General features: G+C 38.1%; 1 protein-coding gene and 1 long non-coding RNA gene across 2 annotated transcripts in view; both read right to left on the bottom strand.

Annotated features, from left to right (window-relative positions):
- The window catches only part of LOC142101400 (uncharacterized), a 64,160-nt gene that overhangs the window by 15,413 nt on the left and 30,210 nt on the right, over positions 1–18,537 (bottom strand). The window contains exon 8 of the mRNA XM_075185863.1: positions 16,277–17,997. Coding sequence (XP_075041964.1) covers positions 16,277–17,997 — 1,721 coding nt within the window. The remainder of the gene's footprint in view (positions 1–16,276; positions 17,998–18,537) is intronic.
- Positions 12,790–15,389, bottom strand: LOC142102101 (uncharacterized). The gene is made up of 2 exons (XR_012679203.1): positions 15,313–15,389; positions 12,790–13,535 (listed from the first exon to the last, which is right to left on the bottom strand). It is a non-coding gene; the product is annotated as an uncharacterized LOC142102101 (long non-coding RNA).

The following is an 18,537-nucleotide window of genomic DNA, read 5'->3' as shown; positions in this document are numbered from 1 at the left end:
ATAGGGTTGTATGCACCCTCATGTAATCCTTACTAAATCCATAATTGTTGTTTTTTTTAGCCATGTATTAATATCATTGGGCAAAATTGTCTAATTTGATTTTCCTTGGATACGACACAGGTCTGCTCATGCTAAATATACTAATATCCAGAGAACAGCTTTGTGGCATATCCCAGAACAAGGGAAATAAGCAGTTCTACCAAATGAGATGAATACATGGTTGAAAAGCACAGGAAACTACTAAGAAAAAAAATCAATGAATTAAATATGTTTTAGGAAGGTATGTACTAATATGCCCTTTAATAAAATATAATGTCCTAGTTTGTGTTCTGTTCTGGGAATATAGTAATACTGAGCTTTTTTGTTAACCTAACATCTTAGGGCTCAGAAAAACACCTAATTGTAGTCAAATTCCCCATAGTGACATTGTACATAAAACAGTTATGAAAGACAACCAGATACATATATTATATGATTAAACAGACAGGTAAACAAAAAGTATACTTGGTGGGGCATCACATTTTAAATAAAACATTTTAATTTATTTGTTTTTGTAAAACTAAATAAAAACAAATTGACTATTTATCTTAACGAATGGTGAGGTATAATCAACAGTATCAAAAAAAACAATTTATAGAATCAATAATATCTATTATACTTAAAGCTGTCATTGTCCACTCATGTGTATTCTATAATAAGTTGGCTGGCAAATTTTATCCTGGTGGGCAACACTGGGCTCAGAATTTCAATTATTATTAAACTATAATAAAATATACAATGGATTTGTTCTAAAATTGCTGGCAATTAACCAATAATTAATTGATGGTGTACATAAATAAAACGCTATTAATATAAATAGATCAGCTCTGAAATCCACCTATTTATGTGTTATATTGAGCTATATTATTAAATGTACAGAAATTGCTTTATATGCTTCGTTAGTTTATCCAGGGACACAGCTATATATGTTTCGAATCTCTTTAATGGAACTACTGCTATTATGTCAGCCCTTTCATTAATAATTGTTTATATCAAATAGATAACCATTTACTTAACTTGTTACTATATTTTTAACCCGGATAACTAATATGTCAATTGATTGATTAGATTAGCAAATGCATGTTAGTATAACGTATGTCAGGTTTTTTTTGTGTTTTCTTTGTTTTGTTGTTGTTGTTTTTTTCTATCATTCTCATACAAAGTATAGAAAGCAAAGAACACATAATATATAAAAGGTAAGTGCCATTTATCTATAATAAACAAGTTGTTATTTGTAACAATGAAATGTATTGGTAACAGACTAAAACTTGAACCAGTTAGGGCTCAGAGTTGAGTCACTACTCTACAAAGTTCCATATCAAATAATTTAATTACAATGCAGACAGTTCAAACAGAGAAAGGTTTCAACATTGCTTGCCCTGGGGAAGGGTTATGTGAGTTGAATTTTAAGCCCCATATTTGCTCTTACTATATATATATATATATATATATATATATATATATATATATATATATATATATATATATATATATTTATTAATTTTTTTCCCAGTGTTGAAAGGAATAATAAAACTTTTAAAAAAACTACTGCAACAGGACATTTTTAAGAAAAAACATAAACAATGTTTTCAAATTACGTTGAAAATTCTTAGAGGTGGTGTGTTCTTATACATGAGATAAAGCCTTGCTAGTAAAGCGTCTTCAAGGAGTGTTTTATAATCCACACATTATATCAACATAACTCACTAGGCTGTGGGATATTTATTTTACTGTGCTGCCTCACACAAGAAATAGGGGATGGCTTTTTTCATTATTAAGATAAGGAGAGGGGGCAGGTCCTAGTGCCCTTACATAAGGTAATGAAACTTACCAACAAAAATTTTAGATTCTGGGATGTCCTTATGGAAAGCCACTTTGTCACTATTTGGTAAGAGGACACCCCAGAGACTTGTTAACATGACTAGGGGACGATGTCATGTTGTTTGTTTCTCTCATACGCATATCATTCAGCCTACAATGGCTGAAGTTGAAACTGATATTATAATGAGCCTTGCACACTGTGTGTGTGACTTTATTTCTTAATCAAAACATATAATGCACCTATTATGGAACCAGTGCTGATGTACATATGTGGCTCACGGTTGCACGCCAGGAAACTAATTTTACTTGATTTAAATATTTCTCTAATCTCTCCTGCTCCATTTATGGTAGCATGATGTAACCTCTCATAAAGTTCCGTTACAATCATCACCTAAGAGATGGTGGCATTTCACCGTGATGTGTCAACAATGTATCAGAGATGTACATCGCTGGTTGTCACAGCTTAGTAACAGTAACAGAGAGAATTAAATGAAAGCTATTGCACTCTATAGTGCAAAGCTGGGTACAAACTAAAGGTTTTAGTTTATTTTTATCCAATTATCGTGCCAATAACACGATAAACGACCGTTCGGCCCGATATCCCATTGGTGTGTCCAACGAGGAGCTATTATCGTTCCAAAGCGCATCGTATCTTTTGATTTGGTTTTTTAACTGGACTAAAAATCTCGTTAAACGATGGAACAATGTCGTTTCAATTCTGCAGTGTGTAAGCACTCAGGACCAAGCAATAAAACTGTAATTTTTCAAATGTTTTATAAGTTCAGACAATGAACTCCATTTTTAAAGATCCTTTATGTTTTATGCTTGGTGATGAGATATGTATCTATGCCAACACTCATTTTAAAATTACTTTTACAACAGTTGTATTGTTGTATTGTTAAGGTGCTTCCAAACTCATTGTATTCTGACCCATGGAAATCTGATTCCTAATTTTCCTGGATACCATAATTTTAAGGAACAACTTCTATTTAACACTTGGCAACTAAAAAAGAAGAAATATGTGGTATGTGTAGACTGTGAATAATTAAGTTATTGAAGATATGGAAAGCTTTCGTTCTAAGCTAAAAGAAAAACACAAATGTTTGAAACAAGATGCACAATGCTGTATATTTGAAATTCTTCTCCTTATACATAAAAATAACATTGACAAGCCTGCTTTTAGACAGTTGCCAATCATGGACATACCATTAACGTCAGAGAATGTACTCGGGTTAACTTGTCGCCGGGATACAAATGAGTGTTTACTTTGTAAACAGAATGGAACAAGTAGGCTTCACAACTTATAATAACGTGTTTTTTTAAATATGATATAAAAGCAGAGCTAGTGGTTCTGGTCTTTTCACGTGTGTGTACATTGTAATGATATTAAACATATACAGTATATTAAATATATTTTAAATACAATGGGTTAAAAATTATGACAATATCAACAGGGTGTAACTGATCTTGATGTAAACAAATTTGCTCCCATTCATATGGAAAATCTCTCCAAAAAAAAAAGCGAAATAGAAAAAGTAGACCAAAAAGTGATTATTTCAGTATGGGTAATAAATCTACTAATAGTTTTAATCCCTATGTATGGTCATAAGTTCACGTACTTAAAAAAAAAAAGGAAAAAGCAGAAAACATTGATCACGATTTGGTGGGTGAGAAGAATATATTGAATGGGGTTTTTGATGTTTGGGACAACCCTGAAAGAGCAACAAATGTGTGTACTAACCCATTATGATGGCTTAGACATATCATAGAGAAGGCATAGTGATGTGGCCTGACAATGTTAGACTAATTTAATCTCTATGGGCTAGATTTACTAAGCTGCGGGTTTGAAAAAGTGGGGATGTTGCCTATAGCAACCAATCAGATTCTAGCTTTCATTTATTTAGTGCTTTCTACAAAATGACAGCTAGAATCTGATTGGTTGCTATAGGCAACATCCCCACTTTTTCAAACCCGCAGCTTAGTAAATCTAGCCCTATGTGTGTGAGAAAAAAAACAATTAACAATAAGAGATGTGATAACAAATATGCACTAGTACATCTTGCCTCCAAGTGAGACGTATAAACGCAATATCAGTGACCACAAGGGAATGGTTGTCAAAACAGCTCAACCAATAGGAACAGCTATTTTTGAAAGCAAAAACAGCTGGAGATTTCAAACACCCTAACTTCCATAAAACTTTAGATAAAGTGCTTATCAATAAGAAAAAGGCTAACTTTATAAAAGTGGATGAACATTGAGGGTCTGATTCATCAATGCAACGTGAACCCAATTAGCCTTTAAAAAAAGAACGTACCTAACTTGGACGCACGTCCACCCGTATTCTAGTGCAAGCGGATCTCAAGAAACGTTTCCATTTCAATATGGATCCCATTGGTAAAGGTCTGGCAGCAGTGAACACTCTAGAGCAGCAGCCTTGTTTATGCAGCCATACCCGGATTGGAATACTTTTTTTCGGGTGGACATTCATACATGCTGTTACACATGGACTTCTGGACATTTATGAGAGATCTTTACCAATGGAATCCATTAGAGAGGGACATCTAAAGAAGCTTTGAGAAGGCGTGTGACCTTGCAAGCATTTGTAAGCATATATCCTGAGGGGGCTCAGTGGATACAACAATCACAGGGTGTTTTCCTCTAAATTATTTCAACACGGGAACAAGAACACATTATCTGTCAAGTGGTGGTGGACTACATATTTTATATGACAAATTGTGCTATGTTGTATTCTGTTTTTGTGTCTCATTACATGTGAGTTTTGGGAAGGATATCATTATTCATCAAAATTACTACTTACTGTTGTCTATTTTCTTCATTGCAAAAGAAACTGTAGTTACAGTTAAGATTTTATTAGGGTAGTTAGGCATTTAACCCCATGTTTTAGACAAAGAGATCATAATATTTTAAAACACAATCATTCTGATGTCATAGAGCACGGCACAAAGACAATTCGATGCTTATTAAGGGCAATTAGAACTGTCATTCTACCCTCTTACAGAATGAAAGATTTATATAAAAGTGGAGGTATTGCCCATAGTAACCAATCAGATTCTAGCTATCATATATCTAATAAATTATAAAAATGATAGCTAGAATCTTATTGGTTTGGCAATACCTCCTCTTTTGGTATTTAGAAGCTTGATAAATCTACCCTCTAGGGTTGTATTGTGCCTACAAACTTTCAACATACAGACTTGGGATAATACTGTGAACTGTACCCCAAATTCAGCAAATGTGTAATGATTGCATAACTTTGTATTTACAATCAATTAACTTTCGACAAGTGTGTCCCACACATACATGTAAAACTCTGAAATGTACTTGATTTCTAAATTAGCCGAAAGAAAGCTGCCCATGTTTATTCCTTTAGACATTTACAGTCTGCCCATAGTGACGCATGCTGCTGAAATATGTGTATTCATAGTAGTAATAGTAATTTTAGTGCTATTATTATGATTATCATTGTAAATAATATTTATATATAGCATAGTGGCCTAGTGGTTAGCATTTCTGTCTCACAGCACTGGGGTCATGAGTTTGATTCCTGACCATGTCCTTATCTGTGTGGAGTTTGTATGCTCTCCCCGTGTTTGCGTGGGTTTCCTCCGGGTGCTCCGGTTTCCTCCCACACTCCAAAAACATACTAGTAGGTTAATTGGCTGCTATCAAATTAGTTTCTCTCTGTCTGTCTGTGTGTTAGGAAATTTAGACTGTAAGCTCCAATGGGGCAGGGACTGATGTGAGTGAGTTCTCTGTACAGCGCTGCGGAATTAGTGGCGCTATATAAATAGCTGATGATGATGATGATATATGTCATTATATTCCGAAGCTCTATGTAATGAGGGAGATAAAGGTGAAAACAATACCACCTCCTGCACCATGAAATGGATATTACGTTCAAACATATTTATGCACAACTATTCTGTATCTGTCTATTGCTTCTAAGCTCTGTCACTGCTAGCCTAAGGGGGAAAGGGAGTGGTAGTTATACAATACCTCCACACCCATCCAAAAAGCCTCGTACAAAGTTACTAGATGCACCCATATGTTCACTTGTCTGAATTCATTTATAGTGTCTGTTTTGCTGTAGCTGTTGCATGGTAGGTATCGAAAATGCGTTCTCAAACACCTACATTTTACTGGAAATAAACAGACTAGGCCTAGTATTCTTTGTTAATAACAATAAGACATTTTCTTACTAACACAAAAAACACTCAAATTTCAGGTATTTCTACTTTTATTTATTGAACTATTCGGCTGTGTAGTTGATTCCTTTTCCTCTGTTTATTCTATTATCTTATTGCAGGTTTGTGCTGTGGATTGTATTTCAGCCACACCTTACTTATGGCTATTAGGTTTAATAGTATCATTGTGAAAAATAGCAAGAACAATAGATCTATATTTTATTTCATATTTATTTATTATACAGCCAATAAAATATATTCTGAAAAAATTATTCTTCTACTATATAAAATTGAACTACTACTATATATTGTGTAATAAACAGCAATATACAAATGGAACACTGATTTGATGCCCTAGCTCATTGCAAGTGAAGAGCAATAAACGTTTATATATGATCTCCTACTAGTGTATGTAGCTTTCATTTAATAAATAACATCATCCTGTCAGCTGTGATCTGGGCAGCCATACAGGTAGCACACTGAAGAGGCTTTACATTGAATCATTTAAAAAATTGAAAAACACATGTTTATCTCTACAAGTAATCTCTTACTGAGTCTTTCCAATATATGGTTAATGTTCTGTAAAGGCCACTAGTGTCATTTCAGAATTTAAACTGTCCTAAGAAACATATCTCCTGATTTTCCCATTTAAAAAAAATCAAGATGGCCACATCAAGACAAAACTAGCCACATCCCCAATCCACCAATACCACACCCTGATGTACCCAATCTACCAATAACACACTTGATGTACCCAATCCACCAATACCACACCCTGATCTTCCCAATCCACCAATACACACCCTGATATACCCAATTCACCAATAACACACTTGATGTACCCAATCAAAGAATATTACAACCTGATCTACCCAATTCACCAATACCACACCCTGATCTACCCAATCCACCAATACCACAGCTTGATCTATCTGGCCACATCCCTGATCCATCCAATGGAGTACCTAAATGTTTTATTTTTCTGCACTTATATAGATATTCCTTTGGTTATTTTTTCCTTCTAGAACATATCAAATGCATTAATCAATTATACCATAATAAAATGGTCTTTCAGTAAAGTGTGAGGGAACAGAAGGGGGGTATTTTACTATAATATATGAGGGAAGGAAGGGGGATCTTAATATAATGTGTGAAGGAAGGGAGGGGATTATGTTAATATAATTTGTGAGGGAAAGGAGGGGGTCTTAATATATTATGTGAGGGAAGCAAGGGGGTATTTTAATTTAATGTGTGAGGGAAAGGAGGGGGGTCTCTACTGTAATTTGGGTGGGATGTAGATTATTAAATTAATGATCAACTGTCGGTCACAGCTCATTATGTAATGGTGGGTGCTATTCATTTATTTGTGAGGTGATGGAGGGGCTATTTAGTTTAATAATGGGGCCTATTGATTTAAGGTGAGGTGACGGGACCTTTAATTTAATGCTGGTGTAGTTTGGGGACATTAATGGAATGTGGGGCTGAGTTTGGAGAGGAGGGCTATTGATTAAATGTAAATATGAATTATTTAATGCCAGGGGTGATTTATTAAACGTGAATGTTATTAATATATTGCTGGGGCTATTTGGAGGGAGGGGAATAGGTTTGTTTATTAAATTGGAATACTATTATTTTAATGTCAGTGCTGGTTGGAGGAAAATTGATCTATTTATCAAATGTGAATACTATTATTTTAAAGTTGGGGCTGGAGGGAGATCTAAATATTAAACGTGAGTGCTATTGAACACCTGGGCTAGTTGAAGTTTTCTAAATTTCATGTATCAACTTTTTTCCAAATAGGGCCTCCAGCATTCCAGGGTCCAGACAAGCAACAACTGAGCTATAGACACCAGCAGCCACAAGTGGTGAAAGTGACAAAAACAGGTAGGAGAGAGCAGGACAGTCTGCCAACTGTTTTGAATCTGGTGGGGGGCAGCCCTGAATTTGGGTGACAGTCTCGCTTAGTCAGGATTTGGTCCGACAACAAGGACAGTTGGGAGGTATGTCCCGCTTCACATTGTACTGCTCGTAAAGGTAGAGCTGCGTGCACCTAACAGTAGTGCACACAGTATTACCTGTGTATTTGTTTAAAATTTGTCTAAAATGATAACCATGCTACATTTCAGCCCACCCCCCCCCCCCCCCCACCCCCGTCTTCAGCGCCCAGGCCCCCCAGAGCCTTAATCCAGCTCTGGTAGTGGTTGTCAATGTATGTTTTCATCTATTATACATGGTTTAATCATAAACTCCATTGTGTTTGCAGTGTTTCACTAAACAAGTAAAATAACTTCTACTTGTGACACATGTATCAAATTTCTGTATTTTGATAATAAATAAGTAATATAATTTAACATTATAAAAAATTATTAATTGTATGCAGTAAAAGTAAATTCCTTTCAAATTTTCATCACATATGATGACACAGACAAATGGAGATGATTCAGTAATCTGTAATTGGTGGTAATATTACAAATATGCCTTGGACTGCAATACAAATAAGTTTTAATGTACAAGAATTTTGAACTGAAATAAACATAATAAATTGTCTGCTGTTCTGTTTGCTAATTGATTATTAGCAATGAAGTTGTATAGTTTGAAACATTGCTGTGCGAGTTGTTATAATAATATGTGATAACCAGCAGAGCAGAGAGTGACAGATGAAGATGGATAGAGAGCGGACAGGAATCAACTATAGAGAAATAAAGAGAGCTGACAGATGTCTGTGAGAGAGCTTAACAGAAGATACAAAAGGAAGTTCACCTGAGACTGACTGAGTACATGAAGATCATATATACCTCCCAGAGAAATAAGTGACAAAACTCAAAGACTTGTACAATACACTTACCAATGATCAGCAATTGTATATATTCTATGAGCAGAGACTGCCGGATCAACCCGCAGGTAAAAACTCCTGAGAAATGCACACTGTTTACAATAAGGAAATCTAATCAAACCACAGTGAGAGATATAAGAGTAGAGAAAGTCCTCTGCAAGACTGGAAAAAGCTAAGCAGATGTTCATTTGTAAAAAGTATCAGCAGGACTTACAGATAACCCAGGTTACGTTTGTTAAGTGATAGAACCATCTTATTGTCATTCTCAAATTTATACAATACAAATTGCAGTGGCTAATAGCAAATTTAGTGCTCAGCAGCAATGATCGGCCGGGGGGGGGGCGCCCCCGGGCCGGACGATCATTAATGCCGCTGAGCACAGTCAAGGGCCCCCTGGATGCCCGAGGCCTCTGGGCTGTAGCCCAGTTAGTCTTCGGGTTAATCCGGCCCTGATTAGCTGTAAAAGTGCACATCAGTTTGCAAGGTTGTGGTCCTTCAGAGTGAAGAACTGAATTTCCTCTGTGCAGTGATAGGTAATGGGCCTGATCCATTAAGTAAAGTAAGGCAAAAAAAGGAGTAAGTTTTCTCCTGGACAAACCAAGGGGTGCAAATTAGTTTATTATTTTGCACATAAGAAATAATTGATATATTTATATTTACACTGATATTTAAAGTTGATCTAGGACATGTCCTACCACAACTATAAATCTTCCATCACATTTTAAATTTGCCCCCCCCCCCTGCAAGATGGTTTTGCCAAGGTGCAAAGTTGCTCCTATTTTATGCTTTACTTTCCTTAATAATTCAAGCCCAATGTGTGTATTGTCAATTATGACTTTCAGCGATACCTTAAATTTAGTTGTAGCAATCAGCCCTAGTGCAGCTGAGGCACGGGTGATGCCTACCGAGCATGCGTTGTCTGCTGAGCATGCACTGCACTGATGTGTCTGGGGGTTAGTGGGGGCATTGGCGAGAGGCAACCAAGCCTCCCTCACCTCTGGCACCATAGTTGTGAGAACCCCTGCACCCTCTATTGTTGAACTCATGGTTGAGACCACTGTGGATCTGGCTTCTAGCAGCTACACACCCTGTGGATAGCCTTTACCTCTTTACCTTTTACACACCATTCCGTGGCATTGCATTCTACGCTGTATTTGTAGATTCCACATTTTGCGGAATTTAGTTTAGAAATAGATCTGGGACAAAATTGGTGTCAATTTATTCTGCTTTGTGGTGTGGTCGGAGTACAGTATGGAAGAAGTCCAACAGGAACAAGAATTATAGCGGAATTCCAGGCGGATAAAAAGAAAGGGGGAATTCCACGTGGAACACCTAAGGTTAAATCCTGCTGCCGAAAAAATGCAAAATTCAGCATTTAAATGTGAAATGAGGGGAATATTCTGCGGAACAGTTTTGAAAATTTTGCTTAACTCTAAAGTTACTCGGGAAGTAGTAAACTTGACATTTTCTTTGGGGCGTGGAAGTGGTAGATCATAAATAGGAAGTGACCAATTAATGACAAAATGCTTTTGAGACATATATTGACCACAGTGGATCATGTAAGTTCTATGTCCTCATTATTATTCCAAATTAACGATCGTCTGAATTAATAAAACACTGTAAAAGGAAAATACTGTTAATAATATATATATATATATATATATATATATATATATATATATATATATATATATTGTGAGAGGCAAAATAAAGCTACAATTTGCTGTATGCTTTCTTTAATCATGAAATAACAATAAAGGCTTCATTGCATGCATAGGATTTACAAATAAATCAATAAACTGGTGTAAACAAATCTAGAATATGTGTATCATCTTTAGAAAATAGAATGCATCTACTGATATAAATACACGTATTTACAGTATAGTACATATAATTTAATAAATATAAAAATATTCAAGCATATAAAATGATGCAAATGGCAACCCTTTTACTATAAGCTACTTTTTTTGCAGATTACATTATGTTATACATTATATTAATACTGTGACCTTTAATGCATAGAAACAAGGTAGTAAATTGTTATGAAGGGCACTATTTCATTATTAATGTAAGAAGAATGGTGCACAGATTAAGTAAGGTTCAGTAACATCATGGTCTAGTGTCTGTCACACGGCATGCAGCTCACTTTAAACTGAGCCACACTGCTATATTAACATCATGGCGTACAAAGGGTTACCTTTAACTGCATCACACTCTATAGTAACATCATGGAGTGCAAAGGGTTACCTTTAACTTCACCACATTGCTATAGTACATCATGGAACATGCTGCAATCCATCTCATTCTTCTCACTCAAAGGGGTATATTTACTACACTGTGGGTTTAAAAAAGTGGAGATGTTGCCTATAGCAACCAATCAGATTCTAGCTGTCATTTTGTAGAATGTACTTAATAAATGATAACTAGAATATGATAGGTTGCTATAGGCAACATCTCCACTTTTTCAATCTCGCAGTTTAGTAAATATACCCCCAGGATGTCAACGGGACTTGTTGTAGGTCTAATTTAACCTTGCACCATCTATATAAAAATGTATAAACGTCTTAACTGTGCCAAATATAGTACTTATAAAGCCAGTCCTTGGCGTAGTGAGTCCCTGCCTCACATACTCTGGATTGCTACTAAGGTCTTTGTAGTCTGTTAAGGTAAGAGCACACTGTTTCCTCTTATTAGCAGAACTGTAGGGAAGCCCGTTCAGACACCAACGTTTTCTAAGGTCTTTCTAGGGTCGAATGTGGGACATCTTTTACCATACAGTCTAGGCTGTGATATTATGCAGAACACAATGAGCCTGATTCATTACAGAAAGTAAAGCAAAAAAAATGAGTAACTTTGAACCTTGGCAAAACCATGTTGCATTGCAAGGGGTGGCAGCATGGTGGCTAAGTGGTTAGCACTTCTGTCTTACAGCACTGGGGTCATGAGTTTGATTCCCGACCATGGCCTTATCTGTGAGGAGTTTGTATGTTCTCCCCGTGTTTGTGTAGGTTTCCTCCTTGTGCTCCAGTTTCCACCCACACTCCAAAAACATACTGGTAGGTTGGTTAATTGGCTGCTATCAAAATTGACCGTAGTCTCTCTCTGTCTCTGTGTGTGTGCATATTACACACATTATTATGTGAATGAGTTCTCTGTACAGCGCTGCGGAATCAGTGGCACTATTTAAATAAATAGTGATGATGATGAAGGTGTGTAAATGAGTTGATTATTTTTCACATAAGGAAAGTACCTGCTGTTTTTTCATGTAGGACGCAAATACTTGATAGCTTTATTTTTACACTGACATTAAAAGTTGATCTAGGACATGCTCTACCCCAATTACACCCCAATTATAAATCAGTCCTCACATTTTAAATTTACGTCCCCCTCCAATACAATATGGTTTTGCCAAGGTTCAAAGTTACTCATTTTTTTGGCTTTACTTTCCTTAATGAATCAGACCCACTATGTAGAACATGTGTGGTACAGAATCAGTGCTTAATGCATCAGTACTCATAATATAGAAGCATTAGTAGGACTGGATTTAGCAATAGGCATAATAAACAGAGGGAGGGGAACAAACAGTTCAGCTACTGTCTCTTGAAAGTGCTTCAGTCTGATGATAAATATTTAAATATTTGCTTTATTTCCACCATCAAGCAGGAGATTAATGACAATTAAGACCACTTTGCTTCAGCGGTAGAGGTGGGGGGTGGAATTTAAGAAAAAAAATTGTGTAGGTTTCTTTATAATAAGCACACATGGACAGTAGCTCTTGAGTGACTAATCAGATTTGTTTAACTTCGAAAGAAAGTTAATATTTGATGGACTACAAAAGGCTATTTCAAATGCACTTTTTGTGCAGTTACTTTTTTTATGTGATTGTACACCTCTGTACAACCTCTGCTAAATAAGTAGGGTTCCACCAATATCACATTGCAGTTGTTTACTGTCAGCACTGAAAGCTGTGAGAAAAGAGAGCTGACAGGACAGGCAGTAAGAACTGTCTGGGAGTTGAAAGTTCATCTCAGTTTGTAAATAGGGAGCATGGCTTCTGAATGGACAGAAAGCTTGAGCAGATCACTCTGTAGCTACATCGGCCACCCACCCTCATACTAGCTGTTTCAACAGTTGAAACAGTGGGGGTACAGGGGTCCTCACAGCTCAAGCCTCACTGGTTGTCAGTGTTTCAGGACTACCACTAAGAGTGGTCCAATAATAGGGAAAGTACGAAGCAGGGTACTACAACAGAAGGGGTACACAGGGGGAGGTATACCCTAATTAACAAAACAATACAATCCATTTAAGCCTAGTGTCGGTAATTGTAATCTTGTTTGACAGAGAAGCCATAATGGCCATTTTAAAGTCTCTGCAGGGTAATAAACAGTAATGAATATAATGGGTACTAAAATTCATTCTGACTAATTAGTTGGATTCTGCCCATGCTGTTGTGGTCTTGAGCGAAGTTCAAATTCATCTCCTTGGAACATATTTCGGATGCTTCTTCTATTTCTGTGTGCCCCTCCCTCCGGGTCTGTCACTCGATCTGCAGAGTTCCACCATCCAAAGTGTGGAAAGTAGCTTGGGTACCTGTTAACACCGTACGATGAGGTTGAGAAACCTACACAGGATGCAATCTGTATAAAGATGAAGCATAAATTAATTAATATTGCTGTAATAAAGCATGCAAATAGTATATGTATGAGAGTGCCATAACAGGTGCAACAGTCTAACCAGTTGTAGTTGTGTGATTTGGTGTTAACCCGTTAGTTAGTAGCACTCAATCTTAGTTAGACAGCAGCACTTACTCAGGCTGTTTACATATCTCATGAATTTTGATAAAACAAATTGGATCAACCCCACCGACTACCAATGTAGCCACAATCCCAATCTTCACACTCAAGCATGTCCCTAATCATGTTCCCATTCCAATGGGTCCTGCCCTTTTGACAAATTCAGGAGTATGCCACCATTGGCGGCAAGAGTTGAGGGGACATGTTGAGAGGAAATAGGAAGAGTGGGAAGGAGAGGAGAAGAGAAGACATGTGTGGAGTACTGGATATGGCGAGAGGAGATTTCTTGATGGGTGGTGTCGATTTTGCTTTTGAAGCATTTCACAGTAATGAATAGCGAGGAAAGAAAGGGGAGCTGAATATAGAAGTATATTGAAGTTGGCAAAAAGGCAATTGGGTTTGGATGACTGGGTGGATTTTAGAAACTTTAAGAATGTTTGCTTGGTAAATGAGGGCAGAGTAGCAAGAAGACAAGATCATTTGTAGTGGAGAAAACCAGTGTTGGAGTAGTATTTTCTCCATTATCACTCCATTATCAGCGGCAATGTCGAGTTAAGTGTTGAAACAATTAACCTTAGGGGTCCCCACATTGACATTTTAAATTTCTATTGACAGACGTCGCAATGACGTCAAGCTGCAGTGCCGAACACTTCTCCAATCGGAATAACTTTCTGTCAGCATTATGACCGAATCAGGGTTCTCAAACGTCTGCTTCGTGGTAAGTCTATTTATTTTCCAATCGGTTTTGCTGAAATTCGGATTTTATTTGTAGGGCTTGTCGATGTCGGATTTTTCCGCGTCGGTCAAGCGTACCCAACCAGTAGGGATACAGGTGTCAAGGTGAGGTTGAAGGAAAGAATAGAAGGCTGAGATAGAAAAGCTGAATATGGCACAGAGATGGGAGAACATGAAGTTTAGAGAGCGTTCATTGCAATAAGTCCATTGTGAAGACCAAGGAAAAGACCAAAGGAGATAGAGAACATTCAGTGGGAGATGTATCGATTGGGATGTTAAAATCTCCATCCACTGCATAGAGTCATGCTTTACAACCCAGTTCATGCCTGTGTGTCAGTTTCTTGCTAATTTTATGACTTCTTTTCCAGGCCCCCAAACATAAATTGTAAACTCAGTGGGCCTGATTCATTAAGGAAAGTTAAGCAAAAGAAATGAGTAACTATGCACCTTGGCAAAACCATTTTGCATTGGAGAGTGAGGTACATTTAAAATGTAATGACAAATTTATAGTTGGTGTAGGGCATCTAGATGAACTTTAAATTTCAGTGTACAAATAAAGCTATCAAGTATTTGTGTGTTACATGAAAAAACAGCCAGTATTTATCTTATGTGCAAAACTAAAAATGAATATGCACCCCTTGCATTGTAACATGGTTTGTCCCGGAGAAAACTTACTCATTTTTTTGCCTTACTTTCCATAATGAATCAGGCCCAGTGTCTGATAAATTTTGAATACAGCAATGTTTGAAAAAGTATTAGCTCTAAAAAAATTATACTAATTATGTAATCTGAAAAAACTACCCATGAAATTTCAAGTCATTAGTAGCACGTGAATGTCATAATAAAACCTTATTTTATTGTAAACACTATTGAAACAGGTACTTACCCCAAAAAGTAAACCTATAAGCAGTCCTGCAGCGATTATGGAGGCCAGCGCAATTAGGATGATGGCCCAGAACGGCACTGTAATAAAGAGTAAATATGAATCTGCATAATGATGCTAAACATATAGGTATTTAATATAGGTTTTATACTATTAATCATAAGTGTTGGCTATATAATATGATGCAGAGGATGTAATATACCATACAGAACATGGGGTAAATGTATCAAGCTGGGAGTTTTCCGGTGGGTTTGAAAAACCAATCAGATTCTAGCTATCATTTATTTAGTACATTCTACAAAATGATAGCTAGAATCTGATTGGTTGCTATAGGAAACATCTCCACTTTTCAAACCCGCCAGAAAACTCTCAGCTTGATACATTTACCCCCATGTGTCAGATAATTAAAATTTCAATAATATTCCCATAAGCAACTTGTTTTAACCAGAACTTGTTTTGCCAGAAACAATCCTCTCTACCTAGTTCTAATTTTTACTAATTTTAAGCATGTTTTAGAGTCTATCGTTTAAAGAAGTATTCCACCCGACACATCTCGGTGGAGGTAATGTAGATAAGATACAACAGAAAGTCGTACATAGCTCAGGACCGCATTCCCCTTGTTATGCCAGATCACCCAAAAGCTCAAATTTCAGCACAGCAATCCTTTATCATTACTTGCTTAATTTAAACAAGCAGCAGTGTTGATGATAATTGTCGGCAAACTTCATTTTCATGTGAATGGGAAGATCATAGGGAATGGGCATCAACACCAGCTAACTATGCTTGAAACAGGCTCACTTTAATAAGACAGAGCACTGGAATAGAGAGCAATGTTAAAAATGGCCAGCAACATTCTCACAAAAGATATGTATTAGTTTGTGTTTTATCTTATCTTAATGAACTCAGCCCAAAACATAATTAAAATTTTGCTAAACAATTGGCATTGGCATTTTGTAAGACTTTATACTTACAGTTATTACTTTCCGCTAATGCAGCTGCAATATTAGCTGTGGCTACAATAGTAGTCGTTCCAGTAGCAGTTGGATCTTTAACAGTAGTTGTTCCAGTAGCAGTGGGAGCTACAATAGTGGTTGTTCCAGTAGCAGCGGGAGCTACAATAGTAGTTGTTCCTGTAGCAGTGGGAGCTACAATAGTAGTTGTTTCGGTAGCAGTGGGAGCTACAATAGTAGTTGTTCCTGTAGCAGTGGGAGCTACAACAGTAGTTGTTTCGGTAGCAGTGGGAGCTACAATAGTAGTTGTTCCAGTAGCAGTGGGAGCTACAATAGTGGTTGTTCCAGTAGCAGTGGGAGCTACAATAGTGGTTGTTCCAGTAGCAGCGGGAGCTACAATAGTAGTTGCTCCAGTAGCAGTGGGAGATACAACAGTAGTTGTTTCGGTAGCAGTGGGAGCTACAACAGTAGTTGTTCCAGTAGCAGTGGGAGCTACAATAGTAGTTGTTCCAGTAGCAGTGGGAGATACAACAGTAGTTGTTTCGGTAGCAGTGGGAGATACAACAGTAGTTGTTTCGGTAGCAGTGGGAGATACAACAGTAGTTGTTCCGGTAGCAGTGGGAGCTACAATAGTAGTTGTTCCAGTAGCAGTGGGAGCTACAATAGTAGTTGTTCCAGTAGCAGTGGGAGATACAACAGTAGTTGTTCCAGTAGCAGTGGGAGCTACAATAGTAGTTGTTTCGGTTGCAGCGGGAGCTACAACAGTAGTTGTTCCTGTAGCAGTGGGAGCTACAATAGTAGTTGTTCCAGTAGCAGTGGGAGCTACAATAGTAGTTGTTCCAGTAGCAGTGGGAGCTACAATAGTAGTTGTTCCAGTAGCAGTGGGAGCTGCAATAGTAGTTGTTCCAGTAGCAGTGGGAGATACAATAGTAGTTGTTCCAGTAGCAGTGGGAGCTACAATAGTAGTTGTTCCAGTAGCAGTGGGAGCTACAATAGTAGTTGTTCCAGTAGCAGTGGAAGCTACAATAGTAGTTGTTCCAGTAGCAGTGGGAGCTACAATAGTAGTTGTTCCAGTAGCAGTGGGAGCTGCAATAGTAGTTGTTCCTGTAGCAATGGGAGCTGCACTAGTAGTTGTTCCAGTAGCAGTGGGAGCTACAATAGTAGTTGTTCCAGTAGCAGTGGGAGCTGCACTAGTAGTTGTTCCAGTAGCAGTGGGAGCTACAACAGTATTTGCTGCAGTACTAGTGGGAGCTGCAGTAGTAGTGGGTGCTGCAGTGGTAGTGGGTGCTGCAGTAGTAGTGGGTGCTGCAGTAGTAGTGGGTGCAACAGTACTAGTGGGAGCTGCAGTAGTAGTTGGTGCTGCAGTAGTAGTTTGTGCTGCAGTAGTAGTGGGTCCTGCTGTAGTAGTGGGTGCTGCAGTAGTAGTTGGAGCAGCAGTACTAGTGGGAGCTGCAGTAGTAGTGGGTGCTGCAGTAGTAGTTGGTGCTGCAGTAGTAGTTTGTGCTGCAGTAGTAGTGGGTCCTGCAGTAGTAGTGGGTGCTGCAGTAGCAGTTGGAGCAGCAGTAGTAGTGGGAGCTGCAGTAGTAGTTGGTGCTACAGTGGTAGTGGGTGCTGCAATAGTAGTTGGTGCTGCTGCAGTAGTAGTTGGTGCTGCAGTACTAGTGGGTGCTGCAGTAGTAGTTGGTGCTGCAGTTGTAGTGGCTGCTGCAGTAGTAGTTGGTGCTGCAGTAGTAGTGGGTGCTGCAGTAGTAGTTGGTGCTGCAGTAGTAGTGGGTGCTGCTGTAGTAGTGGGTGCTGCAGTAGTAGTGGGAGCAGCAGTACTAGTGGAAGCTGCTGTAGTAGTGGGTGCTGCAGTAGTAGTTTGTGCTGCAGTGGTAGTGGGTGCTGCAGTAGTAGTGGGTGCTGCAATAGTAGTTGGTGCTGCAGTACTAGTTGGTGCTGCAGTACTAGTGGGTGCTGCAGTAGTAGTAGGTGCTGCAGTAGTAGTTGGTGCTGCAGTAGTAGTTTGTGCTGCAGTAGTAGTGGGCGCTGCTGTAGTAGTGGGTGCTGCAGTAGTAGTGGGTGCTGCAGTAGTAGTTGGTGCTGCAGTAGTAGTGGGTGCTGCAGTAGTAGTTGGTGCTGCAGAAGTAGTTTGTGCTGCAGTAGTAGTGGGTGCTGCTGTAGTAGTGGGTGCTGCAGTAGTAGTTGGTGCTGCAGTAGTAGTTTGTGCTGCAGTAGTAGTGGGTGCTGCTGTAGTAGTGGGTGCTGCAGTAGTAGCTGGTGCTGCAGTAGTAGTGGG

This window comes from Mixophyes fleayi, chromosome 9 (genome assembly GCF_038048845.1).
Source record: "Mixophyes fleayi isolate aMixFle1 chromosome 9, aMixFle1.hap1, whole genome shotgun sequence".
NCBI lineage: Eukaryota > Metazoa > Chordata > Amphibia > Anura > Limnodynastidae > Mixophyes > Mixophyes fleayi.
The sequence above is the reverse complement of the archived record's forward strand: the minus strand, read 5'-3'. Positions and strand labels throughout refer to the sequence as shown.